Source organism: Bos grunniens, chromosome 23, assembly GCF_055505025.1.
Source record: "Bos grunniens cultivar Pamir isolate PY7600 chromosome 23, Bosgru_T2T1.0, whole genome shotgun sequence".
Lineage (NCBI taxonomy): Eukaryota > Metazoa > Chordata > Mammalia > Artiodactyla > Bovidae > Bos > Bos grunniens.
Window position 1 is genome coordinate 11,491,279 of NC_141187.1, and position 14,760 is coordinate 11,506,038.

The window sequence follows — 14,760 nt, forward strand, 5'->3', positions numbered from 1 at the left end:
TCCTAGGGTAGGCCAATTCTTCGTGATAGCAAAGGGCTCAAAGCACACCTTTCATAGCACAGTAACCAATCCAGAGCCCTTACTCTGAACCACCTCCTCCATCTGGCTGTTATACTTCAGGAAGCAATACTCCTCTCCCCCAATCACCTAGGGCTACGTTCCAGACACCTTGAGACCACCTCTATAGGCCAGAGCCTGCTGACACTATTTAAATCAGTCAATCCTAAGTTCTTTCTCTAACCTGCCTTGCCTTTCTTGCAGAAAATACAATCAAGCTTCTGTGTCATGCCTCCCCCTCATCCCATCTGTCTCCTGACCAAACCTGGTGCCTCTCCATGAGGCCATGCATGGCATGGCAAGCCTTCTTGAATCCAGGATGTAAGTAATAAAAATTTTATTTCATTGGCATTAGCTTTTCCATGTCACCACTCAGTCACCTCCATAAATTAAAATCCCACGGGTACTGATAAACCCACATTATGATCTGAGAAATTCCCATATCGTGTAAAGCGAAATGTACAATAAAGAGTTCTCACTGCAGCATAAAACACTGGAAACAACCTGAATGCCCATCAATAAGAGAATAATGAATACACTGCCCATGGTCATAAAATAGGTTACCAAAAGCAGTGACTAGAGCCATGTATCCCAACGCTGAATGAAAGCAGCAAATCGCAGAATAAGTCAATGTGTTTGCTTATATGAAATTTAAAATATTTGTAAAACAATACTATATATTGTTTACAAAACATATTCATGTAATAAAAATATGCAAACGTGGAAGAGAAAGACTTTCCAATCTGGGACATGGTTTCCCACGGGAGGAAGAGTAGGAGCAAAATCAGGAAAGAGTGGAAAGGAAGTTTCACTTCTATCTGTAATATTTCATTTCTTTAAAACCAAGCAAATATTTGTCCAAGATGTGATAAAATGTTAAGATCAGTTCGATCCATCTGGTAGGTACATGGTTGTTTGCTGTTCTATTTTCAGCACTTTACTGTATGTTTGAGCTGTTTCATAATGAGAAGAAGGTGTAATTTCGTTTGCATGAATGATCTCAAGGTCATACGAAAGAACAACATGACAGGGTTATGTCATAACCTAGCAAGCTCTGTCCCGTCTCAAGGGTGTCAAGTTTCTCCTCTCACCTTAAGGCTTTTACTATCATTATTACAGACTTTTCATAAAAGGTGTAAACACTTTCACCCCACAGAGGATATACATATATGTTGATCAAGTGTATAAAAACCAAGTCACACAGCTCCAAAGTCAAGTGCTATGTTAGAGGACTATCCAGTTAATTAGTAGGACACCACTTGTGTTTTAGGGGAAATGAGGAAGAAAAAAATATTCTATTTCTTCTAACTAGAGTAATAGTTGATAAACAATTTCCAAAAGGTATAATAAAATTCATCTGAAATTTTCAGATTGAATATTTTAGAATTTTTAGGAATCAGATTTCAGCTATAATAACTATCTATACCTTAAAGTATTTCCTCTGAAAGCACAGGACTAGTTTTTATCTTTTCTTCTCAAGACCATTTCTATGTCTTACTAGAAGTATTGACTAGTCCTTGCATTAGCCCTGAGGTTTTCAGCAGCAAATGTCAAATGCACAGTGGCTTCAACAATAAAGGCATTCAATTATCTGATATAAAAGGAAACGTACAAATGGTTTGGGGGTTGGGACAGTCACTCAACGATCTTCTCAAAGACCCAGGCTCTTTCTGTCTTTCTCTTCTGCTGTCCTCAGTGAAGTAGCCAGCCTCCTTTGTGCCTAAGAATTCCCACCTTCTGGTCTCACAGACCAGCCCTGGTAAAATGTGGGAGGGGTGTGAATATAGCAAAAGGAATGCTATCACTTCTGAGAATCTTGTAGAAAGACGATGGCTCCCATCGGGGGGTTCACACTCTCTGTCTCCTACTCTCTCTCACTCCCCTGCACCTCTCACTCTGGCAGAAGAAAGCTGTCATCTTGTGCAGTGAAGAGGCCCAGGTGGTGAAGCTTCCTCTCAATAGCCAGCCAAGATCTGGTGCCTACTAACAACCATGAGAGTGCATTTGAAAGTGGATTCTTCCATCCTCACGACCCTTGAGATGATTGCAACCCTGGCTATCAGCTTGACTACGACCTCATGAGAGACCATTACCAGGTTCCTAAAGCTTGGAAACTGCGTAAGTTCATAGATGTTATTTGAAGGAATTAAATTTTGAAGTAATTTGTGACAAGGCCATAGATAACTAATACACTAGTATGTCTGCCCGTTTCCCCTGATGGGTACAAGACGGCTGCCATAGCTCCAGTAGATTTCCCCTTACATCTCATTGACCAGAACTGTCTCTTATGTCAGTCTCTAGCTGCAGGGGAGGCTGGGAAATCAAGTATCTGCCCTTTTAACTGCTTACGGGGAGGGGAGCAGGGAGCAGCAGGCTGGGAACGGCTGCTGTGTAGCAGTGCTATCTACCAGACCTTCCCCCGCTTTTGTTTTCACATGGTGTCATTTAACTTGTTCCTTCGTACTCTGTAGGCTTCCCCACGTGGTTCAGTGGTAAAGAATCTGCCTGCCAATGCAGGAGACACAGGAGACTTGAGTTTGATCCTGGGGTCGGGACGATCCCCTGGAGAAGGAAATGGCAACCCACTCCAGTATTCTTGCCTGGAGAATCCCACGGACAGAGAAGACTGGCGGGCTATAGTCCATGGGGTTGCAAAGAGTCAGACACGACTGAGCAAGAGGCTTCCCTTCATACTCTGTGTTCACTGTAACTAGAAGCTAGGCCTTCATTCGATTCAGGTTAATTGTCATTGGCAAGGACAATGCTATGATGTTCATATTCTTTCATGTCCAGAAACAACCAGGTTCTTCACTAAATAAACATTTTTATAAGATTTAAGTAAAGGGTGGTATACCATCAACGAGAAGCTAACCCAGAACCTCAATGCCGTCTTTCTCCCCGAGAGCGGTGTCTTGGGTGGTTTCACATATTTTATATTTATGGAAACCCCAGGTTCTTCTATAAATTCCTTTGGGTTGTCTTGTTGGAATCATGTGTGATAAGCAGTCTCAGTTTCTTCCATGTGATTTCCTCAGAAGCTGATGAGTCATAAGAGCAGTTAACTTGGAGTAAAACGCCCGAGAGGATTATGAGCTGACTTTAAAATCAAACACAGGTGTCAGAAGGCGATCCTTTGCCGACAGTGTCCACTTGGAGTTCTCGGGGCTTTGAGCTCAACGCCAGGAACAATGGGAAATGAGATGAGGGGCAGGGTGGGGGAACCCTGTGGCCCCAAAGCCCAAGTCAGGTGTACAGAGCTCTCTGCCGGGGCCAGCGTGCGGGAACATGTTGACAGCTCCCATGGGCCTTCCCAATGAGTTTCTAGTTTGCTTGTTTGCATAGAACCTGGCAGGCTACAGTCCACTGGGTTGCAAAGTGTTGTACAAGACTGAAGCAACTTAGCACACACGCACAGACGCTGTGCTGTACCTGCTGTGGTCTCCACCATCCCCCTGGAACTGAAGAATGTCTTTCTTCAGTGAGGACAGTGGCTTAATCCAACAGCCAGGCCCAAGGAGCAAGGTGCCAGGAACAGAGGCAGGACTCAACACTGTCTTTGCTTTCTTTCTTTCTTTTTTTTTTTTATTTTTGGCCACATCGCATGGCACGTGGGATCTTAGTTCCCTGACCAGGGATCGAACCTGCGCCCCCTGCAGTGGAGGTGCAGAGTCTGAACCACTGGACGGCCAGGGAAGTCCCACAGTGCTATCTTTGAAAGGGTGGTGGGGTCCCAGCCTTCTGGAGCCCCGCAGTCCATGTACAACAGGTGGCCCTGCCTCCTCTTTCACTGTGAAGAGCAGATGATCAGGAAGAATACTTGTCCAAGGTTGTCTTCCTTCCACATGACACCATGCCCACCTCCAGCTGCTCAGCCTTCTCTGCTGCTCAACGGCAGGGGTCTTTCTCCCCCTCTCTGAAGCCTTCCCTGCCCCTCCGCCAAAGTTCCAATGTCCTGCTGTCATCTCAGACATGTCCTAAACTCACCCTCCACCCAGTCTCCCCAGCTCTGTCCTAGTTTTCCCAAAGGCAACCCCACCCCTCCCAGCACCCAGGCTGAAAACGGGCATCAGCCATGACTCATTCTGCCTGTCCAACCGGTCCCCAGGTCCTCTGAATCTCTGATGCAGTGGCATCATTAACTTATCTTTCTTCAGCCGCCTCTGTAACCTGGCTGCCAACATCCATAGGAGGATGTAGCTCTATCCTCCTTCCTCATCCTCCAGCCTGTCACTCTGCCTTTCCAAGACTCTCCCCTTCAAGAATTCTTCTAGGTCCTCCTACACGTTGCAAGTGCATCCCACCTTCTTCTGTTGACCCCATCTTTCTATTCCACCTTGGCTCCCAGCTCCACCCGTTCTAGAAGCCTTGGCCCTTATTGCCCTTTGATAATAAGAGACACACCATGTGCCAGGCATTTTATAAACATATCTTATGTTTTAACAGTTCCTGTACAGGATATGCATTATTGTCCCCATTTTACAGATGAGGAAAACCGAGGCCTGGAGAGGTTACCACATGTCACACTGCTTATACATAGTAGAACTGGGCTTCAACCCACTTCTGTCTAATCCTTCATCCTGTGTAACTGCTTGCCATCACACCCCTTCACCCTCTGTAAGGACTGCACACTGCTTCTTGCCATAGTACCCTCCCTCCTCCTGCTAGCTTCTTTAAACCCCCCAACCCACAACTCTATCACATAGCTTCTCTGAAGGTTCCAGCCCATGCTGCCCACTCTCATCTCTGAACTTTTCTGGCAGGAGTCTCAGCCCTGCACAATTTGGTACCTAATTATAGACTGCCTTGTACGGTTCTCTGGTTATTTCTCATTTGTCTGTCTTGTTCCCAAGTGTAGGTGTCAGTGTTAGGGGATGGGGCTTCCACTCCCTACCATCTCCCGGAGGCAGGGTCCCAATGTGCCAAAAGCTGATTGGACTCCACCCAGTCTCACCCTACTCTTCACCCCAGCCTGTCTGTGGCCTCAGATCTGTGTGTGTGTGTGTGTGTGTGTGAGTCTGCACACATACACACAAGCGCAGACACAGATGCGCACACGTTTTCTCTGTTGCAGACACATTTAGTCAGGAGTTCCCTTCTCAAATAGCTGGAACTACCTATCCAAGACAGAAAACCCCTTCCTGAGCGAACACTGGACACTGCTCCCCAGTGTGAAGTTCCACTAGATCAGTAAGGTAAGCAGAGTTGGCGGGAGGTCCCCTGGTGGGTTTTGGGCTTCCCCGGTGGCTCAAATGGTAAAGAATCCACCTGGGGTGTGGGAGACCTGGGTTCGATCCCTGGGTTGGGAAGATGCCCTGGAGAAGGGAACAGCTACCCACTCCAGGATTCTGGCCTAGAGAATTCCATGGACAGAGGAGCCAGGTAGGCTACAGTCCATGAAGTCGCAAAGAGTCGGACACGACTGAGCGAATTTCACTTCATTTCACTTCACTTCCTTTGGTGGGTTCAGTGTGGCTATCACATCCTAGCAGAGTATGGAGCTGGACTGAGCGTTGGGCAGGAGACTTTGTGTCTCCATTCCAATTCTGACTCAGCTTCTGTGTGCCCTGGGGGGACAGAGAAGGGGGACACCTGCCACTTCGCTGTCTTGCAACATCCTTGGGCAGTGACATTTGCTGGTAGTGAGGAAGACTCTCCTTGCCAGGGCCATGTTGCACTGCTCCAGACTGGCATGACCAGGGCTCCCTGGAGCTACCCTTGGTCCCCCCACCACCTGCCTTTCCCTTTAGGCTCCAAATCATCTCTCTGCTCTGACCCAGATGCCCCCACACCTGGGGTCCCAAGCTGTTCATCCTTGGGATTACTGACATCTCAAACATGTGACTTCATGACATGAGATGTCATGAATACTGACATTTCAAATGTCTCATTTCAAAGTGAGCATACAGTATGATGCCCTAACACAGAATGATGGAGATTTCAGATTGACTTCTTACGGGACACTTAGGATACAGCGCAGAGATTCAGGGTTTGGACAGAGAGTGCTAAGAGTTGGTGTGTTGGTGAAGGGCGGAGGAGAGAAGGTGAGAGCTGGAGAGGCGGTGGGTGGGGGCCCTGGAGCCCAAACTCTTTTCCTTTACAATTTTGCGGGTGGCCAGTCCTAACATGTGAATAAACAGATGAGTAAGCAAAGGGGCACTTATGCAAGAACAAATAAAAATAATTGTGTCACACCTCACACACGCCACCCGGAGCCTGGAGCAGGATCCCAGGGAGGGGCGTCGCGGTGGGGGCATGGGTGCTGTGAGCCGAGTCTCCCTCAGAAACCAGAGCCAACTTGGCAGCCCTGTCGCTGTGGGAAAGGAATACCCTTTCCTGGAGGGAGGCCAGCGTTTACTCCCTTTACAGCTGCAGCGTGCGGGGAGGGAGGTGCCATCCCATACCCATCCGTGGAGGTTTTGCAACCCGATGAGTGAACCCTTTGGGACTCAGGGCTGAGCAGCACCTCTTCCTGGGCCAGACCCTGCGTGGTGGCCACCTGCGATCCAAGGGGTACCAGGCAAGTGCAGAGGAGGGCACTCACAGGGCCAGGACGCTGCCCGCCGGGGCCTTTACCAGGCTTTGGGGCTGCCTCCTGACCGAGCTCAACAGGCCCAGGCAGCTGCTGTCTGAGCCACCGTGGGTGTCCCAGCCGCCCGGGGAGCGACAGCCACATTCCAGGCTCCGGGCTGGCAGGGAAGTTTGGCCACAAGTTTCGACAGGAGAGTGGCTGACGTTCAGGCACATCGGCGCTGAGAGGTTCCTCCCTTCCCCGGGAGGTCCCAGGTTGAGGAGATGGAAGAACAGGTGTTCAAGGGGGACCCTGACACCCCTCATTCCATCTCCTTCTCGGGCAGTGGGTTCCTCTCCTTCTACCAGGCCGGGGCGGTGGATGCCCTTCGGGACCTGGCCCCCCGGATGCTGGAAACAGCCCATCGCTTCGCTGGGACATCGGCAGGTGCGGTGGTGGCAGCCTTGGTCATCTGTGGGATCGAAATGGGTAAGGCTTTTGTTCTGGGTTCCCTGGGGAGCTTCTGGAGGGGTTCCACAAAGCAGAGTCTGAGGGTGGCTTGAGGATACTTTGGGGAACAAAGCTAAGTCTTCTGGGTGGTGGGAAGGGAAGATGTAGGTTGAGTGGGATAGCATTTGTGGTCAGGGTTTGCTGGGTCCCAGTCTCTGACCCACTGGCTGAGCTTGGCAATCTGTTTCCCTCTCCCTTAGCACCCTGACCTGTGACACTGTCTCCCAGGGTCTGGGAGAGGGAAAGGTGGTATCTCTCTGAAACATCCTGTCTTGGGAGTTACACCATAACAGAGCCATACACTGGGTGAAGAGCTGCTCCATCCTGGCCTCATTTAAAAATACAAATATCCTTGGGAAGGACAAATTGACATCTTCATCATCTTGGTGGGCGTGGATTCGTCAGACCAGCTTCCAAGTGGCTGGAAGTGAAAGCCCTGGGCTTGGAGGGATGGACAGAGGGGTTGGCGGAGGGAAACTGGGAAGGAATATGGGAGGCCTCACTTTGCCTGCTGCCCCACTCGTCCAGGGGGCCCGGAGGGAAGGATGGGGTGACCCACGGAGAGGCAGGAGCGCCATCCCGTGAAAGGGGAGTGGACTGTTTCGAGCAGCCCACACGGCAGGCCCAGACCCCATCCCGGGGCGGGCAGGGGGAGCATTTATTCATTTGCTGCACTACCATTCTGTGCGAGCCTGTATTCTGGGCACTGGAGACAAAGTCCCTGCCCTCACGGAACAGAAATTCTAGAGAGAGTGGAGACACATGATAAGCCTCCAAACAAGTAGTCTCGTAACGTCAGATCAGGAAGTGATAAGAACTATGAATAAAATCACAGCAGGAAAGGGTCAGAGAATAAAGTGAGGACTGTTTGAGAAAGTGTGGTCAGGGAGGCCCTTTTGGAGGAGGTGACATTCAAGCAGAAATCCGAGTGAAGCGAGAGAGCAAGCCATTTGATGATTGGGAAAAAAAGACTGTTCTGGGTGCAGGACCAGCCGGTGAGCCCGTGGCGTTGGGGAGTGAGGAGGGCGGTGGGGGGTGAGGCTGGAGGGGCAGGTAGGGGCCAGGTCACGTGGACCTCGTAGCGGGGAGAACCAATTTCACTCCTGGGGAGTGGGGAGGAAGGAGGGAGGCAAAGTGGACAGGTGGCCGAGAGTGGGGGCTGGAGCCCAGTCCTCAGGGGTTGGGTCCCCGTGCGGGCGCTTCACGGCACTGGCCTGCGGCACGCAGCTGGATGCTCTGTGCCACAGTTTCTACTCTGTCCAGCTGAGATTCCATTCGCGTCTCATTCTCAGGTTACGTTAGAGGGTTAATGGCCTGAGTGAGTGAACTGGTTGGTATGTGTCAACTGCCCGGCTATGCGGAGTGAGACGGAGAGGAGAGGGCAGAAACAAGGAGAGCAACGCTGGGGGAGGTGGGGGGCGGGTGAGATGAAGGGGAGAGTAGCGTGGAGCCATATACACTAATGCATGTAAATAGACAGCCCGGTGGGAATTTGCTGTAGGACTCAGTTCAGTTCAGTTCAGTCGCTCAGTCGTGTCCGACTCTTCGCGACCCCATGGACCACAGCACGCCAGGCCTCCCTGTCCATCACCAACTCCCGGAGTTTACCCAAACTCATCTCCATTGAGTCGGTGTTGCCACCCAACCATCTCATCCTCTGTCGTCCCCTTCTCCTCCAGCCTTCAATCTTTCCCAGCATTAGGGTCTTTTCCAATGAGTCAGCTCTTCACAACAGGTGGCTGAAGTATTGCAGCTTCAGTTTCAGTATCAGTCCTTCCAATGAATATTCAGGACTGATTTCCTTTAGGATGGACTGGTTGGATCTCCTTGCAGTCCAAGGGACTCTGATTCAGGGAACTCAAACTGGGGCTCTGTAACAACCCAAAGGGGTGGGAATGGGTGGGAGAAAGGAGGGAGATTCAAGAGGGAGGGGGCGTATGTACACTGATGGTTAATTCATGTAGATATATGACACAGATCAAACCAATATTGTAAAGCAATCATCAATTAAAAATAGATAAATATAAAAAATAATAAAGTTGACAATTAAAAATAAATTAATATAAAAATAAAGTTGACAAAAATAAATAAATATAAAAAATAGAGTTGAATGAGCAATAAAAAAGCGGGGAGAGGAAAGAAACAGGGAGAGCAGTAGAGACTGTGCTCTGAAGCAAGGGGTGAACAGGGCAGGTGGCCGGGCGGTGAGAGCAGTGAGGGCGTCAGCTTTCGGGTGCACGTTGGAGGAAGGGCCAGGGATGAGGGGCCCACTGCAGAGTGAGGAGGGAAGCCAGCAGGGCCCCTTCCTGCCTGTGGATTTGTGCTGGGTGAGATGTCTTTCTCTCTGTTTTAAATAATAATTGTAATACCCATTCCCTGAGTACCCCTTCCATGCAAGACAAATTTTTTTTTTCTCATAATTCACAAGTAATCACTTCTTTCTCGATTCAAACAATGCAGAAGTATTTAGAGTATAAAGGGCAAAAGAAGCCTTCACTCACGTCCCCCCTTGTCCTCAATCCCACTTCTCCTCCTGGAGCCCGTGGAAGGACTCTGCTGGGATCCTTCTAGATCTTTTTTTTAATGACAAGTCCTCTGTGAATGTAGCAGTTCATCCTTCAGTCACCCAGTGGACCCTAGGACAGGCCTTCAGAAAGGGGCTGGGGTGAGCATCGCCTACTCCCCGGTCTTGGAGTCACAGCCTCCCTCCCCTTGGAGACACCCCCTTTTCTGGGATTTCTCTTTCTTTCCAGGTACTTGAGTCACTCGCCTGCTCCCCTGCCCCCATTTCCTCATGTCTTTAGTTCAACTTCTTAAAACGCACCAGCCAGAAGGGTCAGTGGTGTCTCTGTCTTTGGGCATTTGAGAACTTTCAGAATTAATCCAGTTCAATCAATAAACACTGCCCAGATGGTTGGATGGCGTCACCAACTCAATGGACATGAGTTTGAGTTGGTGATGGACAGGGAGGCCTGGCGTGCTGCAGTCCACGGGGTCGCAGAGTCGAACATGACCCAACTGAACTGAACTGAAAACTGACTTGGCCAGGCTGTGGATGCCAGGGGACAGGGACTCAGACCCACGAGAAGGGCCCCTGACGGCGGTGTGACCGAGGGCTGGTCTGCGTGCCAGCCACATGCCTGTGACTGGGAGGGAAGTTCAGGGAAGGGTGAGGGGTGTGGTCTTTTCATTCAGCAGCATGTTTATGAGATTGAGCCACCATCACTCAAGCGTACTTCATTCATTTTAAGTGCCATGCAATTTACTACTAACCAGCCCTCCCCCGAATCAGGCACTGTTCTCTTTGGTGTATTAACTCATTCAGTCCTCACAGCAACCCTCTGAGGTGAAAACTATTATCTCCATTTTACAGAGGAGGAAACTGAGTCACAGAAAGCTTAAATCAATTACCTAAGGTCATGCAAACAGTAATTGGTAAAGCTGGTGTTTTAACCTAGCCTGACCTTTAAGCCACTTTACTGCTGCTGCTTTTTTTTTTTTTTAATTAAATATCTATTTACTTGACTGCACCAAGGCCTTAGTTGTGGCATTCAGGATCTTCGCTGTGGCATGAGGGATAGTTAGTCGTGGGATCTAGTTCCCTGACCAGGAATCGAACCCGGGCCGCCTGCATTGGGAGCTCAGAGTCTTAGTCACTGGACCCCTAGGGAAATCCCGGCACTCTGCTTCTTGACAAAGCAGTGTCAGGGGGCATGGATGCTGGTTGTATGGACACCAGGGTCAGGGAAACCTCTCTGAGTAAGTGGAATTTGCACAGAGACCTGAAGGAGTGGAGGGAGTGAGCCACGAGAACATCTGGGGACAGCATTCAGCGAAGAGGGACACGTGACTTGTCCCATCCTATCATCAGTTAGAAGCAGAGCAAGAACCAGGACTCGGTCTCCTGATTTTCTTTAATCCTCTTTACCTCTTTTCAGATCTATTCCATTAAAACTGTATTGTGGTTCATTTAGCCATTCTGTTGATGGACATGGCCAAGTTTTTATTGTTATAAACAATGCACATCCCTGTTTGGGTCTCTCAGGTCCACATGGAATGTTTCCCTAGGATACATATCAAATGAACTTTAGCAGACTTCGCTAAATTATTTGCCAAAGTGGTTGTACCAATTTAACCACTCAGTTCAGTTCAGTTCAGTTCAGTTGCTTGGTCATGTCCGACTCTTTGTGACCCCGTGAACCACAGCACGCCAGGCCTCCCTGACCATCACCAACTCCCAGAGTTTACCCAAACTCATGTCCATTGAGTTGGTGATGCCATCCAACCATCTCATCCTCTGTCGTCCCCTTTTCCTCCTGCCCTTAATCTTTCCCAACATCAGGGTCTTTTCAAATGAATCAGCTCTTCACATCAGGTGGCCAAAGTATTGGAGCTTCAGCTTCAACATCAGTCCTTCCAATGAACACCCAGGACTGATTTCCTTTAGGATGGACTGGTTGGATCTTCTTGCAGTCCAAGGGACTCTCAAGGGTCTTCTCCAACACCACAGTTCAAAAGCATCAATTCTGAGCTCAGCTCTCTTTATAGTCCAACTCTCACATCCATATATTTAACCACTAGCAGTTCCCGATTTCCCCACAAAGTCATCATCAACCTTTGGGACTATCAGACTGTAGAGTTTTTTATTTTTTTGGCCATGCCAGGTGGCTGGCAGGATCTCAGTTCCCTGATTAGGGATTAAACCTGGGCCATGGCAGTGGAAGTACAGAATCCTAACCAGTAGGCTACCAGTGAACTCCCAAGACTGAAGAGTTTTAAGTCAATCTGATGAATGTGAAGTTATATCTCATTTTATTTTGCTTATTTAATCTGCACCCCCTGATTACTAGTGCTGTTAAGCATCTCAATGTATTTATCAACCACTTGTGTTTTCTCTTAAAAAAAAACAAACAAAACATTTTACTTGGCTGTGTTGGGTCTTAGTTCACGGGAGATCTTTAGTTGCAGCGTATGGGATCTAGTTGACTGCCCAGGGATCGAACCCAGGACCCCGAATTGGGAGCACAGAATCTTAGCCACTGGACCACCAGGGAAGTCCCCACTTGTGTTTCCTCTTCTGTAACTTACCTGCTCATGACCCTTTCCTGGTAATCTTTTTCTCTTCAACGTGTGGGTGTTCTTTATATAGGCTGTACATGAATCATTTGTCAGTTATGCACATTGTAGCTAACTTATCCCATTCCATAGCTTGCCTTTTTATCTGACAATGTCTTTTGTTACTCAGAAAATTCCAATTTTGATGCAGTCAGGGATATCAAATCTTTTCCTCCTACAATTTGTGTTTTTTAATATCTTTACTTTGTTACAATGATTACTTCTGTATTTTCTTTCGAGAGTTTGGAAATTTTGCTCTTTCATATTTAAGTTCATCCATCTGAAATTTATTTTGTAGCTCTTTTGAGGTAGAAATAGAAGATTTTGATTGTGGTAACCAAATACCCCACACTATTTATAGGCAACTCTTTCCACTCTTTTCATACTGTTCATACTGTTCACGGGGTTCTCAAGGCAAGAATACTGAAGTGGTTTGCCATTCCCTTCTCCAGTGGACCACATTCTGTCAGACCTCTCCACCATGACCCGCCCGTCTTGGTTGGCCCCACGGGCATGGCTTAGTTTCATTGAATTAGACAAGTCTGTGGTCCTAGTGTGATTAGATTGACTAGTTTCCTGTGAGTATGGTTTCAGTGTGTCTGCCCTCTGATGCCCTCTTGCAACACCTACTGTCTTACTTGGGTTTCTCTTACCTTGGGTGTGGGGTATCTCTTCACGTCTGCTCCAGCAAAGCGCAGCCGCTGCTCCTTACCTTGGACAAGGGGTATCTCTTCACTGCCGCCCCTCCTGACCTTCAATGTGGGATAGCTCCTCTAGGCCCTCCTGTGTCTGCGCAGCCACCGCTCCTTGGACGTGGGGTTGGTCCTCCCAGCCGCTGCCCCTGGCCCCGGGTGTGGGGTAACTCCTCCCGGCGGCCACCCCTGGCCTCGGATGGTGGGTAGCTCCTCTCGGCTGCCGCCCCTGACCTCAGGCTTGAGTAGCTCTTCTTGGCCATTCCTGCACCATCGCAGCCTGGCACTCTCGGCTGCTGCCCCTGACCTCGGACGTGGGGTAACTCCTCTTGGCCGCCGCCCTTCGGGCATGAGGTCCTCCCAGCTTCTGCCCCTGACCTCGGACGTGGGGTAGCTCCTCTCCGCCGCGCTTAAGTGCGCCGGTCGCAGCCGCCCACACTTAAGTATGAACAGTATGAAAGGCAAAATGATAGGATACTGAAAGAGGAACTCCCCAGGTCAGTAGGTGCCCGATATACTACTGGAGATCAGTGGAGAAATAACTCCAGAAAGAATGAAGGGATGGAGCCAAAGCAAAAACAATACCCAGCTGTGGTTGTGACTGGTTATAAAAGCAAAGTCCGATGCTGTAAAGAGCAATATTGCATAGAAACCTGGAATGTCAGGTCCATGAATCAAGGTAAATTGGAAGTGGTCAAACAAGAAATGGCAAGAGTGAATGTCAACATTCTAGGAATCAGCGAACTCAAATGGACTGCAATGGGTGAATTTAACTCAGATGACCATTATATCTACTACTGCGGGCAGGAATCCCTCAGAAGAAATGGAGTAGCCATCATGGTCAACAAAAGAGTTCGAAATGCAGTACTTGGATGCAATCTCAAAAACGACAGAATGATCTCTATTCATTTCCAAGGCAAACCATTCAATATCACAGTAATCCAAGTCTATGCCCCAACCAGTAACGCTGAAGAAGCTGAAGTTGAACGGTTCTATGAAGACCTACAAGACCTTTTAGAACTAACACCCCAAAAAGATGTCCTTTTCATTATAGGGGACTGGAATGCAAAAGTAGGAAGTCAAGAAACACCTGGAGTAACAGGCAAATTTGGCCTTGGAATACGGAATGAAGCAGGGCAAAGACTAATAGAGTTTTGCCAAGAAAATGCACTGGTCATACCAAACACCCTCTTCCAACAATACAAGAGAAGACTCTACACGTGAACATCACCAGATGGTCAACACCAAAATCAGATTAATTATGTTCTTTGCAGCCAAAGATGGAGAAGCTCTATACAGTCAACAAAAACAAGACCAGGAGCTGACTGTGGCTCAGATCATGAACTCCTTATTGCCAAATTCAGACTTAAATTGAAGAAAGGGAAAACCACTAGACCATTCAGGTATGACCTAAATCAAATCCCTTATGATTATACAGTGGAGGTGAGAAATAGATTTAAGGGCCTAGATGTGATCGATAGAGTGCCTGATGAACTATGGACTGTGTTCATGACACTGTACAGGAGACAGGGATCAAGATCATCCCCATGGAAAAGAAATGCAAAAAAGCAAAATGGCTGTCTGGGGAGGCCTTACAAATAGCTGTGAAAAGAAGAGAAGCGAAAAGCAAAGGAGAAAAGGAAAGATAGAAGCATCTGAATGCAGAGTTCCAAAGAATAACAAGAATAGATAAGAAAGCCTTCCTCAGCGATCAATGCAAAGAAATAGAGGAAAACAACAGAATGAGAAAGACTAGAGATCTCTTCAAGAAAATTAGAGATACCAAGGGAACATTTCATGCAAAGATGGGCTCGATAAAGTTCAGAAATGGTATGGACCTAACAGAAGCAGAAGATATTAAGAAGAGGTGGCAAGAAT

At 48.3% G+C, this 14,760-nt stretch overlaps 1 protein-coding gene across 6 annotated transcripts in view; it reads left to right on the plus strand.

The window, feature by feature from the left end:
* The first annotated feature begins 260 nt into the window (after positions 1 to 260).
* The window catches only part of PNPLA1 (patatin like domain 1, omega-hydroxyceramide transacylase), a 63,240-nt gene continuing 48,740 nt past the window's right edge, over positions 261 to 14,760 (plus strand). For 3 of the 6 annotated variants that reach the window (XR_015153100.1, XM_086371376.1, XM_086371377.1), the window contains exon 1: positions 6,486 to 7,054. Coding sequence is in view for 5 of the 6 variants with exons in the window: in XM_086371376.1 (XP_086227502.1) it covers positions 6,850 to 7,054 (205 nt within the window). In the remaining variant the exon portion in view is untranslated. Of the gene's footprint in view, positions 379 to 1,960; positions 2,176 to 5,128; positions 5,250 to 6,485; positions 7,055 to 14,760 lie in introns of those variants that run through there. The other 3 variants (XM_086371378.1, XM_086371380.1, XM_086371381.1) reach the window with 2 other exon arrangements.